Here is a 24,684-nt window from a genome sequence, read left to right as displayed (position 1 = left end):
ATCAACACCAAATAGAACAGGAAACAATGGATACAAGTTAGATAATTTTAAGTTCAGAAAAGACCTGTTTGGAGTCTTGGATAAGTATTGGCTTGGAAATACAGAGTAGAATTGTTTCATAACATGCCGCCATATAACAAAATAACGTGCAGTCGCTGGATTGCTTCATGTATAAGTTAGATAAATATACTATTTGTTGAAAATGTTCAAACCACCTCACTACGTTCTCCTCAGTCCTGCAGTTTATTTACATTTATATCTACGTATTTACATTATATTTAAATCTCTAACTATTCTCCTAGCACAATATGGCATCAATGCGGAGTCCTTGTTTTGTTAAACACAAAAGAAAGCTGAAGAAAGTTCAGAGGTATGCCATGAGACTTGTCCCAGAGCTAAGAGATGTAAATTACGAGGAAAGGACGTAACCCCTCACACCATTGGAAGAGAGAAAAAACAGGGAAGACATGATTACCATATACAAAATACTTAGGGAAATACAGGACAGACATGGGTAGACTATTTAGCATGGGTAGTACACAAACAGGGGGAACATAAATGGGAACCAAGTACTCAAATGGGAACTAAATCCCAAATCAAAACTATTGAATTTGGATAAACCGGATTTTCTATTTATGTTGCAAAGACAAACTAAAGTAACTTAACCTTCCTAGGCCTAGGCCCGTCCCTGTTCCCTTAATCTTCCTGTTCCTAGGCCTAGGCCTAGGACTATTTATGTTTTTTTATCTTCATTTTTTGGGACTATATTATACTTAGTATAAAATTATACTATCCAATTGCCTAGAATGTCAATCTTTGTACTATGGTGCATAGTTACAAAACTACTATCCAAACAGGAGGATGGGTTGAAATATAACTAGACAAGTATATGTCTCTCGGTTGATTTGTTACTACTACTCTAACATTCCTTTTTCTTATCTATACCATACAGTCAGCAACCACCACTCCTTTGTGCACCATCTATTTCTATTAAATTTGTAATAATTAGAACTTTCATGCAGAAAACCCTTTTCTTCCCTGAATGACCTTACATTTATTTCATTTCATTAACCTGGGCTCTAGGAGACTCAAACCACGGACCCCATGTGTATATGAGGCAGAGGCTCTATCTTACCCTACACTTATGTTTGATTACACAGATTTATGATGCCAGTCACACATCTCAGGTATTTAAATTAATCAACTACTCCAGCACTTCACCACTTTGAGGTTGTCTTGAGATGATTTCGGGGCTTAGCGTCCCCATGGCCCGGTCCTCAACCAGGCCTCCTTTTTGTTACACACCCCCAGGAAGCAGCCTGTAGCAGCTGTCTAACTCCCAGGTATCTATTTACTGCTAGGTAACAGGAGCATCAGGGTGAAAGAAACTTTTTGCCCATTTGTCTCCACCTTCACTGGGGATCGAACCCGGAACCTCAGGACTACGAATCCGAAGTGCTGTCCACTCAGCTGTCAAGTGCCCTTTACACCATTTACATATATATAACACTTTTTCCTCACTCCCTGACATCATAATTTTACTTTTGTCCACATCTACTTTTAACAATCTTCTCTCACATATCAATAAATTATTTAGCTGTTCACATGGCTCTTTTGTCACTCTCTGCATCAGTTACTAATATGGGCTCAACAGAAAAAAAAAAGCTCAGTTTACAAATCTCTTACAAATTGGGTCTTTACTTCTATGACCCAATCCATGAATATTTATGAAAACTGTCTGTCTGAGGTTGGAGGACAGAGGCTTGGGGCTAACCTCACCCAACTTTCCAACATTAAAGCTGGAGGATATGCGAGTGCTATAGACCATTTGGGGTCAGCCACATTGTCTCTCTCTAAGAAAGATCAGCTCCTAATTGGACTCTCAGAGAATCTTACGAAGTCAGAAATGGAGGTTCATTTTCCAGTTTTTTTTTAAGTTTTTCAACTGATCATAATATCCCATCTTACAATGTAACCACAACAGTCATAACTACACTGTTACAAAACAGCATCAGATAACAACTGTAAAATATATGTATTTTTGCATGTTTAGAGAGACACTGGTGGGAGTGGGGGTGGGAAGGGGAAGCTGGAAGAGAGGGGAGGTAGTTGGGGAGGTGATGGGGGAGAAAGGTGGAGAGGGAGAATAAGGATGGGGGGGGGGGAGATGGAGGAAGAGAAGGATAACATGGAAAGTGAAGGGGAAGGATGGGAGAGAGAGAGCAAGATGGGTACCAGGGTGATATCAGGCAACACTAGAGCATACCTATATTAACATCCAATCAATCGTTACAACATTTATTCTTACACATACATTGCTGCCTACAAAAACCTTTCACAGCATTCATTAACATTGACAACTCCATACATACACATCATTCTTCAGTCCTTTTTTTTTGTATTAACTTTGTTATAAGCATTTTTGAATTGCATCAATGTCATGTACATCATGTAGTCTTACTATGTTGTCTCAGTGCAAATATATGATCTACACCCTCATCCACCACAGAACTTGCCTTGCTCATTGCTAATCAATTTCCAGTATGCTTCTAATCTCTCTCTTCGTTTTTCTCCAAAAAATTAAGCTTCAGTAAATACTTCAACAACACCTGCAGTTTTCCTATATTTCAGCATTGTAACTGACTGATGTAGTCACTTCTTCCACTGATATATCAGCTCCACATTGTTGTGAGGTGTTTAGCACAGAGTAAACATTATTGAGTTGGTGTTAAATGTCAGCTATTGTATGTGTTCCATGTCATGCGTTTTAAATATTTGTTATGCCTGCATATACCTGTTTGTTTGAATCCCTCAATTCAAAATAGTTGTGTGCAGCTCATTTGAAGTGCCAGTTAACTTTAAAAGTCTTCCCTACTATAAAGTACCATAATTTAAATGTTAGGTGTTTTCCCCCTTACATAATTAGTGTGTCAAATACAGCCCAATAATATATGCAAGGCATCATGTAAAATAAGCAAAATTACTGAAAATAAAAGGTTATAGGATACAAAACAAATGAATTAGGAGTTAGTCTCCAAATTACAATGGAATAATCTTGCTTAATTAAAAGTCAGAAGATATACAACTTTGCAAAAAGAATGTATGAATGCCTTTAGACAAATTTGGAGTTCAGTGATAACTGTACTTCCAATCTACATTCAGGAATTTTGGGACTAATGTATCCAATAAAATCGAGAAAATTGTCTTGTAAATTTCCGTTTGTGAACAAATTTGATAAATTATCTTCAAAACTGAAGATATTGATGCATGAAGCAGAATGCAGCCCGTCCTCCTAAGGTTTCCCAATGTCTAGAAAATGGTCAATTTAAAGTGTCTTCTCTTGACCTACCAGAGGACCCAAAACAGAAAACGTTACAGTACGTCACTTTTGTGAGCCGCTTCCAATTTCTAGGACAATTTTTGGCCTTGTGTAATGCACATGAGCGAAATGCGACATCCTTTGTAGTATGTTAGGTTCCAGAATGAGGTTATTGAAGATGTATCCAAATAATGCTGTTACATTGACAATCACAGGAATCTGATAGTAGCTTAGGAAGTTTAAATTAAAGGAAAAAATAAAGATCAAAGTTTTATTGTTTGAGAAAAGAGCAATCACAGTGGATGAAAACAATACTGGAAGGTGTAAGTGAAGACACATGGGAGAAATGGTCAGTAAGGAATACGTAAAAGGACTATTTTGAGAGAAGAGAGGTGTGTGTACATCAGAATGTATTAATCTAAACTCTTATGTATACAATTTTTTTTTCTAGGATACAACAAATTACCAACAAAAAATTTCTCCTGAATAGAGAAAAATTATCTTCAAAGTTGAAAATATATGGTTAAAAATAATTTACAATATAATTTTATTTCCTTAATATTAATTTGCACTGTGTAAGTGTTAAGGCAGCCCCCCCAATATATTTATACAAACACCCTTTTGGGATCATGGAGTTTTTAATTTTATTTACGAGGAAATTAAATCGACAACCCAATTCTTCATCAGAGGTTTTACATGTGACAATACAATGTGTTGACCCATGAAATAAGCTGGAGAACCACATACCAAAGTATGAGGAAGGTTTAAATTAAAATGTCAATAGTGAAACTCAAAATTATTTGTTGCAATCAGGGTAACCTTTATTAGGGAGATTTTTTATTTGTTATTTAATCCTCATGCTCTTTCAATACACTTATTTTTATTGTGACACTAATACTTGGATTTCATTTTAGAAATATTTTCTTGATTATTTACCAAGACAAGCTCGCAGCTCTCTTCGAATCTAGTCATCAAATTGAAGCAACAGGTGACACAATTTTTTATCAGCAGTGTTATGTGGTACCACATCTTCCTTACTCCAAATTTAGCTCCGGGTGTCTAATTCATTTAAAAATAATTATAATCATTATGTGGAAAGCTTTTCCATTCAGATTATGAGGTTCAAATACCAGTGCATAAAATGTATCAACCAGTAACCTAAGATTTTGTTCTTTGAGAGGATTTCAGCATTAGTTCTACAATGGAAGAAGTGTATTGAAATGGCAAGTAACAACATTGATAAATAAAAAGGATCCTTAACCTAAGTTTCAATACAAAATCACATCTGTACAAATGTTCAATGTAATCACTATAATTTAACCGGCAATTCAAATGAATTACAAAATTTCAAACAGATGAAGACGGCACAGATCATCTAATATATTCCAGTAATTACTCACCATATCTTAATAGTATAATATCAACATCAAGTGACAGTAATTTCCATAAGAAATGCTGCTTCTACTAGGCATAGTCATACAAGTAACGTACAACATCAAAACTAACCATTCTGGAAAGAAAGAAAAATTCCTAATTAGTTTCATTATTTAAAATACATGTAGTTTGTCAGTATGTTATTAACTAAGTTACTGGGATACTAATTCAACACAGCACGAACTATATGTCACAGTAAAAGAAGAGTGCACACAAGATGAGTTTTATCTGTACCTCCCTCATAGCTAGTCTTAAAAATGGGTCCACATGTCCACCACAATCCGGGAAGGTAAGATGAGCTTTCAAAAATAAACCTCATAAAGCCTGAAGAGGCCAAGGGAGTGCACACCACAAAATTTTGGAAGTGGCAATGAACAACAGACCAAACAAATTGGTACAAGGCCTTCAGCCACACCTGGCTGAGGGAATATATACAAGGCAGACAAAGTTCAGGTTGATATCAGGTGGTGTTCCAGATTTTAGATGGATACCCAGCTGCTCCTAATGACCAGAAGCAGAGAAGAGTTTAATTAAGCTACTTTTTACTGTGGTATGCATATTTTCTTTGTTTAAAAAGTGGTTTGACCTCTCATAACTCTAAGAAATTTCACCGACTTTCCTTCGGATATACAGTACAGAAACACTATTGCAAGTTGAATAAAAGCGAGCGAGTTATTACAGAAATGTGATCATGACTGAGGATGCAAGCAGATTTGAGTATGGCTTTAGTACTTCCTTTTACCTAAACAGCAAAGGAAGCAGACCATATAGTTCCTGAGTTAAATGGAGGGAAGTGATGGTAAGAATAGTGCCAGAATATCATTGAAACCTTCTCAGTATGAGGATTTGGATGCTATTTACTGCACTAGTAGTTTATGCAGCATTGCAGTACTGGGTCTGGTCACTGACAGTACCTGATTACAGACTAAGAATAAATAATACAAACCACAGACATCCAGAACGTCATGACCAGTTTAGGGCAGCTGCAGAAGTTTACTGAATGTTATGATGCAGTACTATAACATAAGTTTGCTACCTCTGAGTTACCAAGAACAGCCTGTGCTACAAAAAGGCAAATTAAAATGAAAAAAACTAAGGTTTTTGTAAGCTATCTGACATTTAGCTGTAGTTCAAATGTCTAACCTTGCACTAACCCCACACATTAAACCAAACATGACAAAATACAAACCAACCTTGCAACACTTCGTATAAAGTCAAGAGTAACTGCACACTTATATTTTGGTGCATCCAGCTGGTCATCCCCTCCAACTTGTGTCACCAACCTCAATGTCACCAGGCTGGAGATCTGTAGACAGAATATAGTACATAAGATATCTCAAAATTCTTGAAAATTAATTTTTTCATCTAATTTTGATTTAATTTTTTGTTATGTTTTGGTCAGCTTGAGCACAGCTTATCAGGGAATCAACCGAAGTATCAGGGGACCATCAAGAGATCAACTCGATCAACTATGTGTCGCTTGAAAACAATAATTGTTAAAGTACTTTTGGTTTTACAGCTATACCCTAGCATTTACATGTATGAACATTTTGACATGAAATTTTAGTTATAACCCAAAAACTGAGAAACTTAAAACAAAAAAGCACTGTATAAACATTTTAGGTGTCACTAAGCATCTCTCATTTTCTAAAACTTGGTTAATTTTAAACTATTCCAAAATATAATGAGTACATTACTAATTCTTCTTCATATGAATGTTAATTTACAAACAAATTCTACCTCTGTTTTTTTTATACTCTAGTTCCTGAGCTCCATGTGAACTTACTTGGGAAAATATGTTTGCTGTTGGCGTAACTTTATCCTCAACAATGGAATAAAAGATGGCCAAGAGACGATCCAAGGGGAAGGGCTTTGGTCCAACCAACTGATTACTAGATCTCTCCTTGGCCTAAAATTAGAATAAACTTAGTAGACAGTGACAAACTTGCAACATGCCTACTACAATTCCATTCAAATTAAAAATGTAATAGATTTTGAAAAAAAAAAAAATGCATATAATACAACAAGAAAACAGATGAACATTTTCAAACAACAATTAGTGCAAATTCTGCTAAGTGAGGAAAATTGCATGATCAAATTTATGGTTTGTACAATCACATTTGTAGGTACTGTAATGGAATTTTGCAAATTATTTGTATTAATGGGTGGAACATCTTAGATGACGTGGAGGATGTTCTTAACCTTTAACCTATGGATAACAGCCTGAAGATGGTAGGAACATGTAAGAAACTGCAGCACAATTCAGAAGATGTAAGATTGCACCTCTGACCATGAGGTCTTTGGGGGGGAGATTGGCAAAGTTATGACAAATTATTTAAGTACTCAAGAGTTCACATAATCACTGTGAAGTTTTTTTTTGTAGTAATGGAAGCAGCTTTCAGTTGCTCAGCCAGGTGTTCTGTATGCAAATGCTGGGCCTATCTTCTTGAAATGACATTGATCACTCTATCTTCTTGTAATTTTAACATTGTAATGTGAAAATCATCAATTATTAAGGATGTTTATTATCTTACCTTGATCATGGCCTGTGTTTTTCGCTGTTTTCCATGGTGCTTCATGAAAAATCTACGGTCAGTGCGTGCTGGATTATAAGACGCAAGATATGCAGCTATCAACAGGAACTTTGTGTAATAGGGAAGCTCCATCTGTTAAAAAAAATATTGTTCAGCTATCTTTCCTTAATATAATATATACAAAATTAAAAGTTTTCATGTTAAGACCTCAGGAATGCCAACAATGAGTGCAAATTTTAATACAATAAGTATACAACATTTACTGCAAAAGTGAGTACCTGCCGACTGTGTATTAAATATTATAATCAAAATTTGCAGACTAAGTTTACGTAACTGCAGCAGGACAAAATGTAATGTGAAAAATATTTACCTGGTACCATGAAAGCAACAATGGCTATTATTTTCATTTGTATAAGGAAATACCAAGCAAATATAGCATCGACCAGGAAAATAATAGGAGGGATTATGAGAATGTTCAGATTCAGGGAACACACGGCACTGTTAACATTTAACTCACTGGCGCTGTCCCACATTGGCTCAAGGAGTAGCTCTGACATCTTCCCAGCCTTGAAAGGTGGTGTGAAGAGCAATGCTAGAACACAGTGGAGGTGCTCGAGAGACATTTGGACAAATTCCTGCAATTCGATCAACCATGTTGTAATGGATATGAGGTCCTGCGAGCTGCTCCATGGAACAGCATTTTAGATCAAGTTTTCACAAAACCAGCCTGGCCTTTGGCTGGGCTTAGGGAACAGATCTCTAGGAACCAACTACAGATTAACAATACAAGACAGTACTAATGCATTGATGGCATTTCTTGTTTTAAATGTTGTCATTACTGTATATGCTCTATAAATTTCCTGGCTGTTGCAATTTTTTCCACACCAAAGTTACAGAAATTTGTTACCACTGAATGGTTGTAGTTTATGCTGTCCATTAGAAGACCTTACTGATACCTGATTTAAATTGTTGTCTCCCACTGAGGTAGCTTTCATTCATTTTGCTATTGCCCACGAAGAATGACAGTAAACTCTTCATTCAAGTTATAACGAATTTGTATTCCTGCCTATGTTGTTCTATGAGGATGTGGTTAGTAAAGAAAAGAAGAGTAATTAATCCAGGATTACCTTATTAGTGAGGGCTGCTTTACTGTATGACTGATCACTATGTGTCGTCTCCGTCAGCTGCTGCATCCTCTCATACTGTGCACTGCAAAGTGATGCATATTGATAAGCCTCTATACTGATGAGAATAATACTGTAATAAATATTATGCTGTACTGTACATCAAACACTGAATTAAGAATAGCATAATCAGAGATAAACAACATGGTTGAGTCTGTGTGAAAATATTTCATAGCCTGCAAAAATTATAAGCTGCAGATGGCTGGTAATAATTAAAATAATCTAATTGATAGAATGAGTGCATGATCTAGCATTAATAAAACAACAGAGCAAAACAAAAAGTAAAGAGCGTGCACATTTGTGTATCATCCTGTTATGAGAGATACTTAGTGGTGGTAGGAAAGAATATTGGCACATATACGCTACCTAGACACTTCTCTAAGATACACCGAGCTCATTGCCTTCTTCAGCTGAGGTTCAATATTCCTCCATAATAAACGAATGTCGTGCTCCTCTGCCTCCCCTTTCTCAAGTGGCTCACAGTAGGACTTGAAGTTAAGTTGCACCTGCAAGTGTTGCCAAAGATTAAACTTATTTTTATTAAAATAAAATGTACAGTACTGTACTTATACAGTATATGCCAAATAAAACAACTTAGTTGTATCAATCAGAGCAGTTACATCTTTCAATAAACTAGTTGCTTCATAATGACACGAACACTACACGCTCGATATAACCTAGCCAACCAATTCAGCGACTGCAAAAACCTAACTGGTTTACGCAAGAAATTATTTACACAGTTTAATATCCATTTCAAACAGCTAAAACCACTTTAAGGTGACCATTGAGTGATCAATTTTTTTTTTTCAAAATTGTAAATTTCTCTATTCCCATTTTAAGGCCTATATTTTTAGTTACATTTTGAGTTTCATTTGAAAGAAATTGGTCAACTAAGTATTATATTTACAAAATTTTAGAGGCGAGAAAATCTTGCAAATAATGTTAAGTTGCAAACTAGTAAAGTATATTTCCTTTTATATATTATTATTAGGAAATAATTTAGAAATTTCCTCTAACACTACTACAGAACTGTGTCTGGGCGTTCTAATGATACCATCAGAGTGACTGTAGTAATATTTGCAAATCTGAGATTATTTTTTTTAAATTAAATAAAATGATTTAATATATATACAGTACTTTGCGGAAAATCCACAGAGAAATGTGAAAGGAAGTGAACGTTTTGGCCTGATTAAAGCCGTTGTCAACACCAGACTGGGGTTGACAACGGCTTTAATCAGGCCAAAACGTTCACTTCCTTTCACATTTCTCTGTGGATTTTCCGCATAAAAATGATCAGTGTTCTGTGATCATTAATTGCATACAGTACTTTATTTTTATTATTTATGGTATTTGAGTTTTTTGTTTATATATAGTTTTTAGTAACTACTGCATATTTATTTTTTAGAGCTAAATTTCAAAGAACTGTAAATCTGAAAACATCCTTGTAGAATAAAGCCAACTCAGCACTCATAAAAGGGGCATATGATCTTATAAAAGCTAAACGATACGACTTTGGTGTTTTAGATAACAAAATAACAAAATTTAATCTTAAAAATACATATCGACAGTCAAAGGTCCATCATATTCAATAGTGATCAGCTAATATATTGCTCTATGTGCCTACATACTTACCTGGTGCTTCAGTTCGGGAAGACCTTTGGTTGCCAGGTAGAACACACTCAACACAAGATTGACGTAGTTTTTATAAAATTTCTCAGAATGGGTGGAGGGTCTTTGCTTCAAAAGAATATCAACCAGTTCATCTGAAAATGTATTATATAGTAATAAATATTGCAAATTATATGCATCTTCCAAAAACTATTTAGAAGCTGTTCAACTTATGGGTATGACACACTTTTAAGAAACTGGCTAAACATAGTCAATATTGAAATAGAAAATATAGTTTCAAAATATTAGGCATTGATTTCAACTATAAAAGTAAATTATACTGAAGCAACACTGATCAAACATGAAGGATCTTCTCTTCTGGCATTGTGTTTGAGATAAATAATATATCTCCATTTTATAATTAGTGTTAATTATGTATAACAAATTAATGTCTCCACCTTTAGTATACTGTGGAAAATGGATGACAACAGGCTCCATGAATCCAGTAGTTGCACGAAACTTGTCAATTGGCAGCGTTGAGGAGAAGATAACAACAATATTTGTATCTTGGGTAAGCTCTTGCAATCTACACAGTACTGGTAGAATGTTGGCATCACAGTCACGCAGACGTTCACTATGTTCTAACAACTGTTACAAAAGAATAAGAGAACTAGTAAATATAAATTTGGTTTGGGAATGTGGCATTAGTTATGTGTGTCCCAGCCTTAATATGGTCATTGTTTTATCAATTTCTCTGGCTTTATACAGGTACTCAATGATTTTAGAAGATGAAGCAACATTGCATAATTAAAACAAAATTCAGTGGTTCATTTTGATTTTGAAATTTACATGTGATAAACAGCCAAAGAAGTGCAAATTTTCAGAAATCTTAATTTCATGCAAATGCAGATTGGGTCTATAATGATATGATTCAGATTTTGAAGAGAGCACTATATAGTGAAAGGTCATTTATATTTAAGAGTAAACTTAACTCATCCTTTTGTTACATCATTCACATTACTGTAGAGTATAAAACATCACCCCAACAGTAATAAGTTAATACATTTGATAAAAACTAACATTTCCCTTCATACTCACAATGGCCATTCGTGGATTCCCTTTGCTATAACCAATGTTGCGTATGTGTCTAACAAAGTCTCCGAGGTTGTCACACGATGCATATGATGTGTAATTATTGATGCCTGATGGAACAGTGCCTGGAATTTTAAAACACATGCTATGTACATAACAAAGATATGAAGGAACATTTTGATTTTCATAAAAGATATTAGAATGTTATATATACAAATAATTTAAAGAAATCAAAAAGTACGAGGACCCTTAAGTTACATACAGTACCAGTATATAACAAAGGTATTCAAACTGAAAACCAAAATGAAATTGTCAAAATTGATTTTTTATTGGATACAAAGCAAATAGAGAAAAGCAACAATATTAACTGATGGGAGAAATACACTAACACGTACCACTAAGCTGATTGAGTATGGTCTCGTACATAACTCTGGCTGTGTAAAACTCGATGCAGCAAACATGACTGGTAAGGATCCCTAACTTCTGTAGCACAGCAGTTGTGACCAGAGTCTTGCCAGTGCCGCTATGGCCATACAGAAATATACTGCATGGCAACACACAATCATCCTGCAAATTTTTTTTTAATTACTATACTTGATCAGCCTCTTTATCCTGCTTCAGAATGGACCAGATGTAAAAAGCACATTAAAAACTAAATTCTATAGTTTTAAGCTATTTAATGAAGAATTTTTGTAATTACTCCCTCCATTTGGTTCTTTTAGTTATCTATAAATGTATCCTCAAATATATGGGAAATATATTTTAATGTCTTAATACGCAAGTCAAGAAGTATGAGAAAAATATGCCTCGCCTTGTTTTATTCAAGGCTCTCGCTAGCCGAGCTTACATCCTGTTGGGAAACTTTGATAAATTAAAACATTAAATATGATAAGGATTTAGAATACTTTAAGCAATAAAGTGAGCCCTCAGATGATTAGGGTTCATTAAAGGATGCAGGATTGGTAAATCGATCAGTTTTCAAATAATCAATCGGCTGCAGTTTGGAGCGACTAGCTAGCACTACTCAAGCAATGTTGATGCATTCACTTCCCTTACAGCTTTCACAACTGATTCTTAAAATGTGATTTCCAAAGAATGCTGAAATTCATTCTGTCATCCTTCAATGAATAAGTAAATGAAAATATAGCTTTACATTTTTTGTTACTATGTTATGTTCCCCTCAATTCAAATTATCCATCTTGTCTTAAGTTCTCTGAAATAGCATTGTACAAAAATTACTTTTAAAAATTCTGTGTTAAATTTGAACATTACAAATTGTGAAAGCATTTCTTTAAAGTGGATAAGAGCTTGCCATGTTCTTTAAAACATGTCTTAACATTCCCTCTTAAGACTGATGTGACACAGCAATATCCCTACCACTTCTTTTGCAATATTCACATTCAATCCCACTTCCTCACATGCTTGCTCATGTCTACTGGTATATATCTCCTCCATGGCCTTCCTCTCCTCTTACCTTAAATTTCACTTGAATTTTCACTCTTAACTGCTCAATTATGACCTACTAACTAGAGCACATCCAAACCATCTCATTAAACACTCTTTGATTATTCAGTACTCTATCAGTCCTAATAACATTAACAAATTCATCTCAGTGTCCAGTTTTAGATCTCGAACTCTTGATTTTCCCGTTCATGTCACCGCAACATCTCGCATCTGTACACAAAGAGTATGCACTGCCATTCCTGTGCAACCATCTAGCTGCCTCCCTTTTTTATCTTATTCTTCCTAACAAGACCTACTTTCCTTGCCAGACTTGCACTGATCGTGATCTATCCTGCACAAACTGTTGTTTTGTCAGTTGCTGTGCTCACTTATTGAGCACAGCAACTGACAAAACTCACTTATTGAACACAGCAAATGACTCGCTTATTTTTCCAACCATTACTATCATCCACACTCACTTTTGGCAGTCATCTTTCATATACATCCACTTAACCCTCATCTGATCTGACAATACCTTTAGCATTATCTGCTAGAACTGTATAATCTACATACATCAGATTGATTAATTCCATTTATGTGTATTCTTCCTGTAGCATATAGCACTTTAAACTGAATTGTTGAAAGGATGCTTTAAGCCAAGATGAAATGTCACATACAGGATAAAATGGGTTAAATATATCACTCTTACCTGCCCAAGAAGACTGGTCAAGAGATCGATCTGAGCTTTACGACACGGAATGTGCTCCTCCAAGTCATTCATAGTTTCTTCCACCTTCGTTTACTGTTGTCACTGTAAGTAAATGGTAAGAAATGCAATTATTGTACCGTATAGTATTTCTTTTTACAAAAACTGGAAAACCAAGGCTTCAAGTATAAAATATATAAAAAGCATCTTTCTAGGTAGGAAACCTGGTTGCTTCCTTAGACAAGGTCCTGTTGGGTTAACGGACAGTATCATGGATTTACAACATAGGTCAACATTCTGCTCTGGTCCAACAGATGTTTTGAACATTCTTTTTGGACCATTCTGTTTAAAGTGAACACTAGAGAATGTTCAAATCAGTCCGAAATGACCTCTCATTAAAATAAAACTCAAAATACCAGGCAAATACTAGTTGGTAACAGATACAGATAACGAATGTTAATTAATCATTGAATGGTGAACTTGGCTGCTACCCCCAGTCACCATCAGGTGGCAAAAACTATATGATTGGGTTCCCTGACTTTGTCCACTTCACATTTTACTTGACAGAACTCTTTCCCCCCCCCCCCCCCCCAAAAAAAAAAAAATCAAGATCCAGAAAAGCTGGATACTTCCTGCTGTTGCCACCTTGTTGTGAAACTGTGGGAAAGCAGTGGTTACATTCCGCAATTGTTCACTTTCCCACAAATTGATGGAGATACCCAGAGCATTTTATTCATATTGTTTAACATTTGTTTTTTCCTCAGGATAGTTTTTTATAAGATTGGTGTCCAGCGATGACATTCAGTGGTGATAAGTGTTGTGAAACAAACAACTCATAAAATACACAATTATCTGGAAAATTTATTTTTACAGAAAAATATCATGATCTCTGGTCAAGGTGGTTAACCAATCATAAATATTAACTGGTATTATTATTTAGGGTGAGAGGTCATTTCAGACAGGTATATAATTTTTTAAAGGCCACTGCCAATGTTTTGTAGCAGCTTCATCTGAAAATTACCCACCAAACTGTAGAGCCAATGAATGCCAAGAACTGCAGGAATAGTAACTGAAGTTACCATCAAGGGGTCTGATGGAAATTGTAATGAATAAAGTCCTAATTCTAAGTCTCTAATAGAGGTGTAAATGCCTCAATGTTTGACCCTAGTCCAACTAGATCAGCAGATTGATTCAGCTAGGCAATACTATATTCGCTCACTTATCCAAATTCCTCTAAACTGAATATTTGCATCATCCGGCCAAAATCGTGTCCAGATAATTTTCTGCCAAACTTTGCCATATCTAGACTGAAATCCGGATAACCAGAGTTGGCCAGATAACGTAAAACTGGAACAGAATCAAAGTCCGGATAATTTTATGGCAAAACTTCGCCATATCCGGATAACCAGAGATTAGATTAATTCAGCTTTCAAGAACTACACATTTCAGGATCTACAGTATCAAGCAAGAAGACACTGCAACAAGGTAAGCTTTAGTTTCTCTCTTTGATTTATCGAGTGTGAAAATTCAAGATGTTGGCTGTGGTACAAAAAAATTTGAATATGGTCATTTTTCCCATTAAGAATTCTGCTTATCCTTCAAGGTCCTGCTTATCCTGCTCGGGGTCCTTCCCATGTAGTCCGGATAAGTGAGCTATACAGTTCTACAGTACTATAATCTAAGTATGATAAAATTAGAAAGTAGAGGTTAGAGTATTGGCAACTTAAAGAGGTATGCGACACTACCCTAAAAAATGATGGTGCAATCCACAAAAGATAATGGATATGAATTGATTGGACAATGACAATAAAAAATGATCAAAAACTGCCCATAAATAAGAGTGCAAAATGTGAAAAATAGAAAAGATATTAGTGCATCTCATCTGGGCCTACAGATGTAGACCTGCATAACAAGAACAAACAAATTCAGCAAGCATAAATCAATTGTTATAAGACTGGTATAGAGCACATTAAACAAAAATTCAAGAGCAGGGATTCAATAATAGTCCTACAGAAGAGAAAGCCAGGTCCCTAGAGGATACTAGTGCATATAGTAGAGAAAAGAGCACCAACTATTCACAATGGACACAGGAGCACCAGACGAATAAATTTAAAAACAAGACGGACTCTGCCACCAGCTATCATATGTGTCTTTTCCCACACACTGAAGGGTAATGTTAACAGAGATGGAGACTAATGATTGCCAACTACTGTCGTGTGTTTTAATATTCAAAATTACTCATCATGCTAACACACTGGCTAACTGAACCAGTGAAATGGATAAGGGTTATATGCACTGCCCGAAACGCATTGCGTAATAGTGGCTTTAGGCATTGTATGTACAGTACTAGCTCTATCTATATATCGATCCATTAATGTAACATCACTCGTATGTATGTACCTTTCCTGAATAACATATTTATTCCTGAATAAACATATCAGGTTTATCTACATAATAATAATAATAATTAAATAATAATAATAATAAAATGCACCGACATCATTGACACATTCATTATTTCACTAAGAAACGAAGCATTTAGAATGATTTGAAGAGAAACAAGGTACTGAATTTATGGCTGCATGATAATGAAGAGACCAATGATAAAGATCTTTTCACTGTATGAATGGCATTACAGGAACTTGTAGCCAGGGATTTGGATAATTTTATCTGCTTTGTGAAAGTGCAATTGAAGAGTTGGAAGAGAGGGATGAGAGTCTGGAAGATAACAATAAGAAAATTATCAGTATTATGAAGGCTGGCACCTTCATAAAACTGGATGAAAGTTTGCCAAAGTCTCAAAAGACCCTCTTTCCCCGAATTCTCCAGCCTGGAGACCCACAGATCCATACCTACATAGCCAACCTCATGTCCTTGTTTAGCAACATTAATTACATGCCATCCACTTGGATGCTACAATTGACCACCCATATGGAACAGTGTACAAGTCCTCGCACCAAGTTAAGGCTCTGTCCAAGGAGAAAAAAAAGGCAACCCAAAATTTTTGTTATTTAGTTTGTCAGAGTGCAAGGAGGAAATTAATACAAATGTTGATGAAAATTATATATTGTAAATAAAGTACATGGGCACAATAACATTGTTATTTTCTCTGAAAGTGTATGCACCTTGTTAATGAAATTTTCTATAGTATTTTTTGTTTTTCCTTAAGCTTATCACAGTGGATATTGCAGACTTAACCATAAAAAAAAGCAATTCAGTTATCACTATACTGTATAATAAAGGCAAGATTACCTTGAAATAACATGGCCAGTAGATGAATATTATGTTATATATTTTAACAAACAGTGTTTCAATACTGCTTTTATTAACATAACTACCTGCTCATAGGTCACGATTCAGTGTTTCAAAATAATCACCAGCGTTTATCATACCAACTCCAATCAGCTTTCCAAGACATTTTAATACAGCATTTGAGGAACACTTAAATTTTGTTTCTCGTGCAAGTAATTGTAGCGCAGCAGTTGCAGTTTCATCTGTTTACATAGAAATACAGTAAGTACACCATCATTTAAGTATTAATGATCCATTACTTAAAAATGTTCAATACTTCACATAAAACAAACTACAGTATATAGTTATTTTACATGCATGTGTTTTTTAGAAATTATATTTCTTACAAAATTAAGGCCCAATGGTTTACATTAAAAAAAAACTTTCTAAGCACAACCAAATCAAATACAAAATATTTCGTAAAGGCTAGGTTGTGTTAATGTAAAAGATGGAACTTAGTGCAACTGTCATAAGACAATGTGACCTCCAGATATGCAGTATCCTGGTCTGTTACAAGGAATTAGTCTTCATTTCTTAAGTACATATACTGTAGTACGGTATTGTATAAGGTACATCTTACAAATTATCATCATTCCATGTCTACTTACACCTCTTCAGTATTTTTTTAATCATATTGATTTACACAGTTTACAAGTTGGAGCAAATGTATATTAAAAGCACTCAATAATGAAGTGCACTTCTTAAGTCTGCAGAAATCAAATATGCAATTCAGATGGACATAGGTTGACTTTTTACTATTCAATACCACTAGGTCCAAAAATAAATATTAGCATGTTATGCCAAAGATATGGTAATTTAATTTACAATTGGACATTATTTCTTCCGACAATTTAAATGCAAATAAAATGCCAACACAACTATACAGTACTGTATATGGACAATATTTATGTCAATTTAGTTCCAATAAAAGAACATTGATCTTACTGAGTGTACAAGCTAGGAGTAAAGACAATATCTCTCTTTATAGTTGTTGACGCAGCCTCCATTTTCTCCCGAAGATTAGGATCACCAATGATGTGAGCAGCATTTTTACATCCTTTAGTGTTTCATCTAATCGTTGAATACACTTCACAGTGATTCCTTCTTGACATCGGTCAATTCCATTATTTGTTAAATGGCATTCCATGAGCCCACTCATAAACGACCTCAGTCAAGCCAAAGTTGAATTGATCCACAAAGTCACCAACCGGCTCTGGAAGTCCACACTCCTTCTGAACCTCTCCAATACGTTGTGCCACACTCTTAAATTGCTTTATTCCTTTCTTCAGCTCTGCTGTCAAATTTGGCTCACTGCAGTTTTTCTGTTGGAATACCATACTGGAGAGCAATGAAGCAATTATTTCCACTGGGCTATCTGCAAACACATTTTCTAATACTAGTTCAGTTACCATTAGCTCATGGTTTCCCATCTCACATGCAACTCTGCCTTTCAGTGTTACAGTATTGTTATTTTCAATGTAACCAAGCTTTTTAAGTACCTTAATTCTCATTTGGTACTCAGGGTGTAACTGAAGAGCCTCTTCAGACATGAGGAATTTCAAACGACCAACTTGTTCTCGAAGGTTCAACTTAATAAAGGTATGATCGAAGTGCTCCCTGAATTGTGTACACTCTAGGCATGATCTCTCCACTACTTTTTTCTTTAGTATATCTAGGATATGAATTTGAGATACTGCCGTTATTTCCTGACACCAAGATCATGTATGAAATTGAGATACACAAGGTTCTCCCCACCAGATTCATTTATACGCTGCAACTCATTTAATACGACCATAACGGATTCAGAAGGTGGGTCAGCTTTAAATCTTGGGATCTGCCGCTTCTTTATATTTTCAATAATTTTTCTCCATTTACCTTAATAACCTTATTTGTGATTGCAGCTAAATTCTCAGGAACAATGTCTAAGAATGTGTGATCTGAAGTGTCTTCAAGAACTTCAAACTTCTCCTGGCATGCTGCTAGAGCTTCCTTTAACTTAAGTTCTTCTTTTGACAATGAAGTAGGTCATTTTTGTTTTTTAAAATAATACAGTCAGTTTATTTTATCCTTAATATCAATTTCAGCAAACAGGCCAATAGAACTGATATTGGCCATAGCATATAATGAGAATCCTTCCTGGTGTCATTGCCTTCATTACACCAGGAAATGCAAGGATAAATTTATGAACATGTTTCCGTTGCTCCACATACTCCCTGGCAGAAACATAATACTCATCTATGTCTTTACACATCATGCATTCAAATTCAGGTTCCTTACTTAACTTCATTTCAGCAACCTTCAGTTCCTCTTCATATTTACGCTGGTTTGCCATCTGCAAAACTTCAGAAAAAGATCTTTTCATCATATCCTCTACACTGATGCTCTCAACACGTAAAATGTTAAGTATCATAGAATACGTTAGCTTGAACCTTGACTCAACTTGGTGGGCTTCCCCAACATCATCCGATGAAGATCAGATAACTCTGGTACATCTGTTTTACACAGAATAATAACTGTCCCGGTAGTATCCAAGCCTCTACGGCCAGCACGGCCTGCCATCTGGATATATTCGCTCGGTACTAAGTCACGGAAACCGGTTCCATCATGTTTCCTAATTGAATCAAATATCACACATCTTGCAGGCATGTTACACCATTGCAAATGTTTCTGTTGCAAACAGAAGCTTTACAAGTCCTTTGGCAAACAGCATTTCTACAACTTCCTTCAGGATGGAAGAATGCCACTGTGGTGAATGCCAATGCCTTTAAGTAATAAATTTCTCATGTAAATGACCTGAGGTAATTCTTTATCTGTTCCCTGAAGTCTATCTATACACTTCTTAATAAAAGAATGTATCTCCCCCTTTTCTCTATTTGTTGTCAAGTCTTGGCTCATCAGCTGAGTAGCATTACTATCGCATCGCTTTTAGACAGAGTGAAAGCTACAATGGGCAACAAGTCTCTTCTACTCAAGTGGTCAACAAGACCAATCCACTATTTTCTCCTGCTTTTCTCCCATATGATGTCTTCCTTGCTTTGGCCCTGAATCTGTTGACTTTTCTTACTCCTTTCATTCTTTGCTGCCACGGCATCATTGTAACCCTTAGTGATAAAGGTGCCACTAGCATCTACTAACAAGAAGCGTTCATCTTTGGTCTTACCACCAGTGCCAGTGTACAAATAGTGCTCTAAAGGTACAGGACGCTTACTGGTGCTAATTACATAGATTTTTCTTTTCTTAATTCTACCGATCCAATCAGCAAATTCAATTGTATTGGGCACTGTTGCAGACAGTAGCACAATATTGACAGTACTAGGCAACATTATTAACACTTCCTCCCATACATGGCCTCTTTCAGCATTATTAATATAGTGAACTTCATCAAAAATAACCCACTCTAAGTCTCTTATCAAATCACTGCCATTGTATAGCATAGACTGTAAAATTTCTGTTGTCATGATTAAACAAGATGCTTTGGGTTAATTTGAATATCACCTGTCAAAAGACCCACATCATCAAATTTTATTTTAAAATCTCTGTATTTCTGATTTGAAAGTGCTTTAATTGGAGAAGTATAAACTGCTCGAGTCATATGTTTTAATGTCAATGCAATTGCATATTCAGCCCACTACTGTTTTTCCAGCAGAGGTGTGGGCAGCTACAAACACACAATCATGCTTCTCCAAGTGCAAAATTGCTTGCTTTTGAAATGTATCTAGTTCAAATGGGTATGTGCAGGCAGGGTTGGGAACTTGCGAGTTAAAGTCATCAACTGGAGAATTAATATCAACATTTTCTGCCCACTCTGTGTTAACCACCACAGTTGTAGATTTTGAACCATCACTTATATTTAATACAAATTCATCTTTTTCGGGGGTGGTTCAATGTTAAAATTGCTAACAAGTGTAGTGTCTTCTTCATTCAGCCCTTCTAAAGTTAAAGCAAGTTCTTTCTTTTGAACCTTTTCAGTTTTCTCATCAAAGATTTTAAGTACATTTTCATCCACTTTTAGCATATCTGTTATGCTAACAACTAATTCGGGTTGCAATTGGGGTTGGTTTTTCTTCCTCTTTTTCTTCAATCAAATTTCCTGGTTCTTCAAAATCCATTCCCCGAGATAGTCTTGGATGCTTTGTGAGATAATTACTCCTATCGAGTTGAAATTCTTCCTCAACAGACTTCTTATCCAGAGCTGGTTCTGGGAAGCACCTGGCCAGAAAGGAAAGTTAGTCGAGGAGCCCTAACAATCTCCTCAGGAGGACCTGGTGCACGTCTCATGGAGAGAGAATTTTAGCTGTAGCTCCTGCATCCCTGTTTACAATTTCACGAAGCCCAGAAATTTCACCCGTGGCAGGGTCCCGCTCGACTTCAAGACACGAACTTGCTGGTAACAAAGAAACACTGTAGAGACGAGTGGGATTTGGGTGCCTGGGAAACCATCGTCTGGAATGAACAGGGTCATGGATGGGTAGCTTCTCGGGGGTCAAAAGATATTCCTCTATTTGTTCTTTGAAGGCTTGGCAGAACCGGGGGCAAGTGGCCAAGGAGTCTTTCTAGTGCATCCATGATATCCTTCAGCACCTGAAAAAAGATTAAAAATCTTCAATGCATATGTAATGTCAATGAATATACTGTACTAGACAATGCTACACAGTTCCATGAAAAATAATCTATAAGATACAAACAAAATAATACTGTAAAAAGCAAATTTGCTTATTTATTAACTCACATGTAACTGCATAAGACAATGGACCATACTTAAAACAATTTGCTTCACATTTAATGAATATACAATTTCATAAATTACAACATATACAAGTACAGTACTGTACAATATACCAAGGCCCAAATGACTGAGCCCCACCAAGATAATTGGGACAAAAGATAATCAATATAATAATAATCAATTCAAATATAATCAATTCAGAGTCAATAATTGCTCTGAAGCTACAAATTAGCAACTACCACTACATAGATCATGACAAGGTCGTAGTATTAACTAGTACCCATTTGAGGGAGGTGGCCAATATTTTACAATATAATCTCGTCCAAGTATACTAAGGGAAGACGAATTAAAGACCGAGAATGGGAAGCAACCGACGTGTCCTTCTGAAAGGGATGTTTAATCCACTTGACACATTTCTGAGCAAGGCCCAATCGGCTGTTCCTCATGCCATCTCTCCATGATGCAAATCTACGCTTATGTGAAAACCAACCAACAGGAACTTACCTAAGGAAGCAGCAGCAAGAGGCACATAGGATCTGTCAGGAGATAAACTGACTGCATCTCAGAGATAACAGTCAATTCAAGACGACTTGCCAGGAACAGCAATGTGGCAGAAGCAGAGGAGAATGGGCAGCAAAGGTTTGGGCTGATCCACACAAGCTTCAAGCCCAGAGAGTGGAAACAAGCTCTTGCTGAGAAATGTACTCTGAAGGTCCCTGGTATCCAGTTACTGTGCTTGGACCATTTTTGTATATAATATAGCGACTCGTACAAAAAAAAACAAAAAAAATTGCACACATTTGGACAGGTAGATTTGTAAACCTCATCCTGGAGACATTCATATATCAACACATTAAGTAGGCCACAAGAATGGGGGAAAGGAAATGTTCCATCACTACTGGATTTAGTATTCACCAAGAATGAGAGATATTTGACATTCAGTACATTCCTCCCTTAGGAAAGAGTGATCATGTTGTGTTGAAAATTAAATATGCAATGCGATATATTCAAGAAGATAAAGGGGAAATTTAAATAGTTAAGAAACTTGATTTCAAGAGAGGACACTATGGAGCACTTAGCAAATTCTATAATGAATTTAAATCGACTCATTGCTAGGCAAGGACGTTAATGAGATGTACGCTAAATTCTGTAACATATAGTACAATGAAAGCATAAAATTATACCATAACAGATGCCGAACCAGAAAACAGGATTGGTTCAACAGAAATTAAGAGCCAGAAAGGAATAGACAAGAAAATGAGTACAAGAAGAGGCCTAACCCTCAAACATACCAGGACTACAACCAAGCAAGAAACTAATGCACAGCAGTGAGGAGAGGCAGAAAGGAACTTAAGAGAAAGGGGTAGCGGACAAATAACAGATCCAGGCCTTTTCTAAAAATTCACTAAGAGTAAACTGCATGTAACGGATAAAATCCAGGAGATTAAGAATGGGGAGCATATTCACAGAAAAAAAAAAGAAAATGCGCGACACTAAATAAACAGCTCTAAAGTGAGTTTGTGCAAAATGAGCTTTTACGAGAACCAGACAATGCAATTTCCAGAGAACACCATAGAGTACTGTCACGTGAATCCCCTGCATAGCAGTGGAACTGCCTTTCCTACTCACCCTCAATGCCTCTGCACTTTAAGTCCACCTCTACACCACCCCAGATGAGTCATCAATCCTGCTATCTCCACCTCTCTGTACCCCCTCCAAGGCCTGGCACGGCCCGGTACGACTCGGCGGTAAGCCAAGCGCCTCAGCTAACCGGCAGTTTGCCATTACAAACAAGCAGTTAGCTGCCTTCAACTAGCATTGCGGCCGCCTCAACACAAAGGCGCCGCCAGCCACAAACTAGCAGTTTGCTAGTGGTGCTTATTACCACCTTGTGATGACACCAGATGAATCATCACCGCCTGACTATATAAAGGGCACCGCCTCCCTAGGGAGCCAGTCTCTCTCAGTGCTCTTGGATCACCTTAGCCTCCTGCAACGCCGTCTGCCCTGAGCCTATGTCGTGTGCTGGATGCTGTGGTGGTATAGTATTGCCTTCAGCACAGTATACTCTTGCATTGTATTAGACTTTCACTGTAAACTTTCATTTACTTATTTTATTTGTTCTATATTAACAGCCAAGTGTTCTCAGGTGCCATTTTTGTTCATTAATATTTAAGTCAATTATTTAAATTATTTATTTGATGATCTTCATTTGTTTCCACCTGCGTCTTAAACACTGCAAGGGCCAATGCAATTTAATTTTAAATGTCCTAGCTCTAAATGCATGGCAGTGACTTCGGCCATGGGCAAGTGCCAATTCAGCACCAAGTAAGCTGTCAAGGAGTACTTACAGTAATCTGTTTATTTGTTGTGTAACAACTTGCAACACATTTTTTACCTCAAGCATTTTCCCTCTCATTTCCTACCTAGATTCCCAGTTATGGTCAGTTGTTAAACCACATTTCTTCCTTTTGTTACTTGAACAAGTGCCTTGTAGTTTGTGCACTTTTTATATTCCATCCCTGCACTATGCTTTCTCTCATGCATTTCTCACCTTTTTAAAGTACAGTATTTACAGTAATTTCGTTTACACAGTAATAGGTGCTTAAATAAGTGAGGAAAAGGAAACATTTATGTTTGGAAGACTTTGTTATTTGCGAAATTAAATTTACTTTACACAATGTTTACTTTGAACGTGTTTTTTTCTAGGCACACGACCCTTGCATAGATCCATTGTCGGCAGTATACAGATTACAACAAAACACTTTTCAGTTAATAATCACCAGTGACAGTTAAATCACTGTGCTACATGCAGTAATGAATACAAGTCATAGTAAAAATATAATTAAATGTTACCTGCAAAAAGCTTTAAATATTTGGGTCCCTGGAGATGAAACAGACATAAAACACGATAAGGAGTATCTGTAAGAACTCTTCTAAAACTATCAAATAACCAAGTGCCTTAGGCTGGCAACTTAAATAAAACATTCCTGAACAGTTTTCAACAACCAAAACAAGACTACTAATTTGACATGGCCATGACATTTTTATCCAATTTACGACTATTCCCTTTCCCAAATGAAAACTTAGGCGAAGCTCAAGGCCCTTACCTGTCCTCAGGACCTGGTGCAGTCCGCCAACAGTCCCAGGAATGACAGTTGCTGCAGAAATAACGGGAAGACTTGGGAAGACTTGCCAAGACAGCCGTCGTGGACACGTTCCTCCCCGCCGTCACCCACCATCTCCTCCCCCTATACACCACTCCCATACACAACAACATATCCCTCACCAAACCACGCATTATACAGAGGGGGGTAATCGGCAATCTTTTTAGAACTAAAACTATT

At 36.3% G+C, this 24,684-nt stretch overlaps 1 protein-coding gene and 1 pseudogene across 1 annotated transcript; both read right to left on the bottom strand.

The window, feature by feature from the left end:
- Positions 1 to 3,576: 3,576 nt before the first annotated feature.
- LOC123770718 (superkiller complex helicase subunit twister) lies at positions 3,577 to 24,583 on the bottom strand. The gene is made up of 12 exons (XM_045762840.2): positions 24,448 to 24,583; positions 13,324 to 13,425; positions 11,567 to 11,738; positions 11,178 to 11,296; positions 10,538 to 10,727; positions 10,104 to 10,234; positions 8,838 to 8,977; positions 8,415 to 8,496; positions 7,288 to 7,419; positions 6,540 to 6,662; positions 5,947 to 6,059; positions 3,577 to 4,829 (listed from the first exon to the last, which is right to left on the bottom strand). Exons 2-12 carry the CDS (start codon positions 13,393 to 13,395, stop codon positions 4,784 to 4,786), a joined length of 1,320 nt encoding a protein of 439 aa, XP_045618796.1. The 5' UTR covers positions 13,396 to 13,425; positions 24,448 to 24,583; the 3' UTR covers positions 3,577 to 4,783.
- LOC138353110 (superkiller complex protein 2 pseudogene) lies at positions 17,427 to 21,177 on the bottom strand (annotated as a pseudogene).
- Positions 24,584 to 24,684: the final 101 nt, after the last annotated feature.

The sequence above is a fragment of the Procambarus clarkii genome, chromosome 56, assembly GCF_040958095.1.
Source record: "Procambarus clarkii isolate CNS0578487 chromosome 56, FALCON_Pclarkii_2.0, whole genome shotgun sequence".
NCBI classification, from domain to species: domain Eukaryota; kingdom Metazoa; phylum Arthropoda; class Malacostraca; order Decapoda; family Cambaridae; genus Procambarus; species Procambarus clarkii.
Note: the sequence above shows the minus strand (reverse complement) of the source record. Positions and strands in the feature narration are given on the sequence as shown.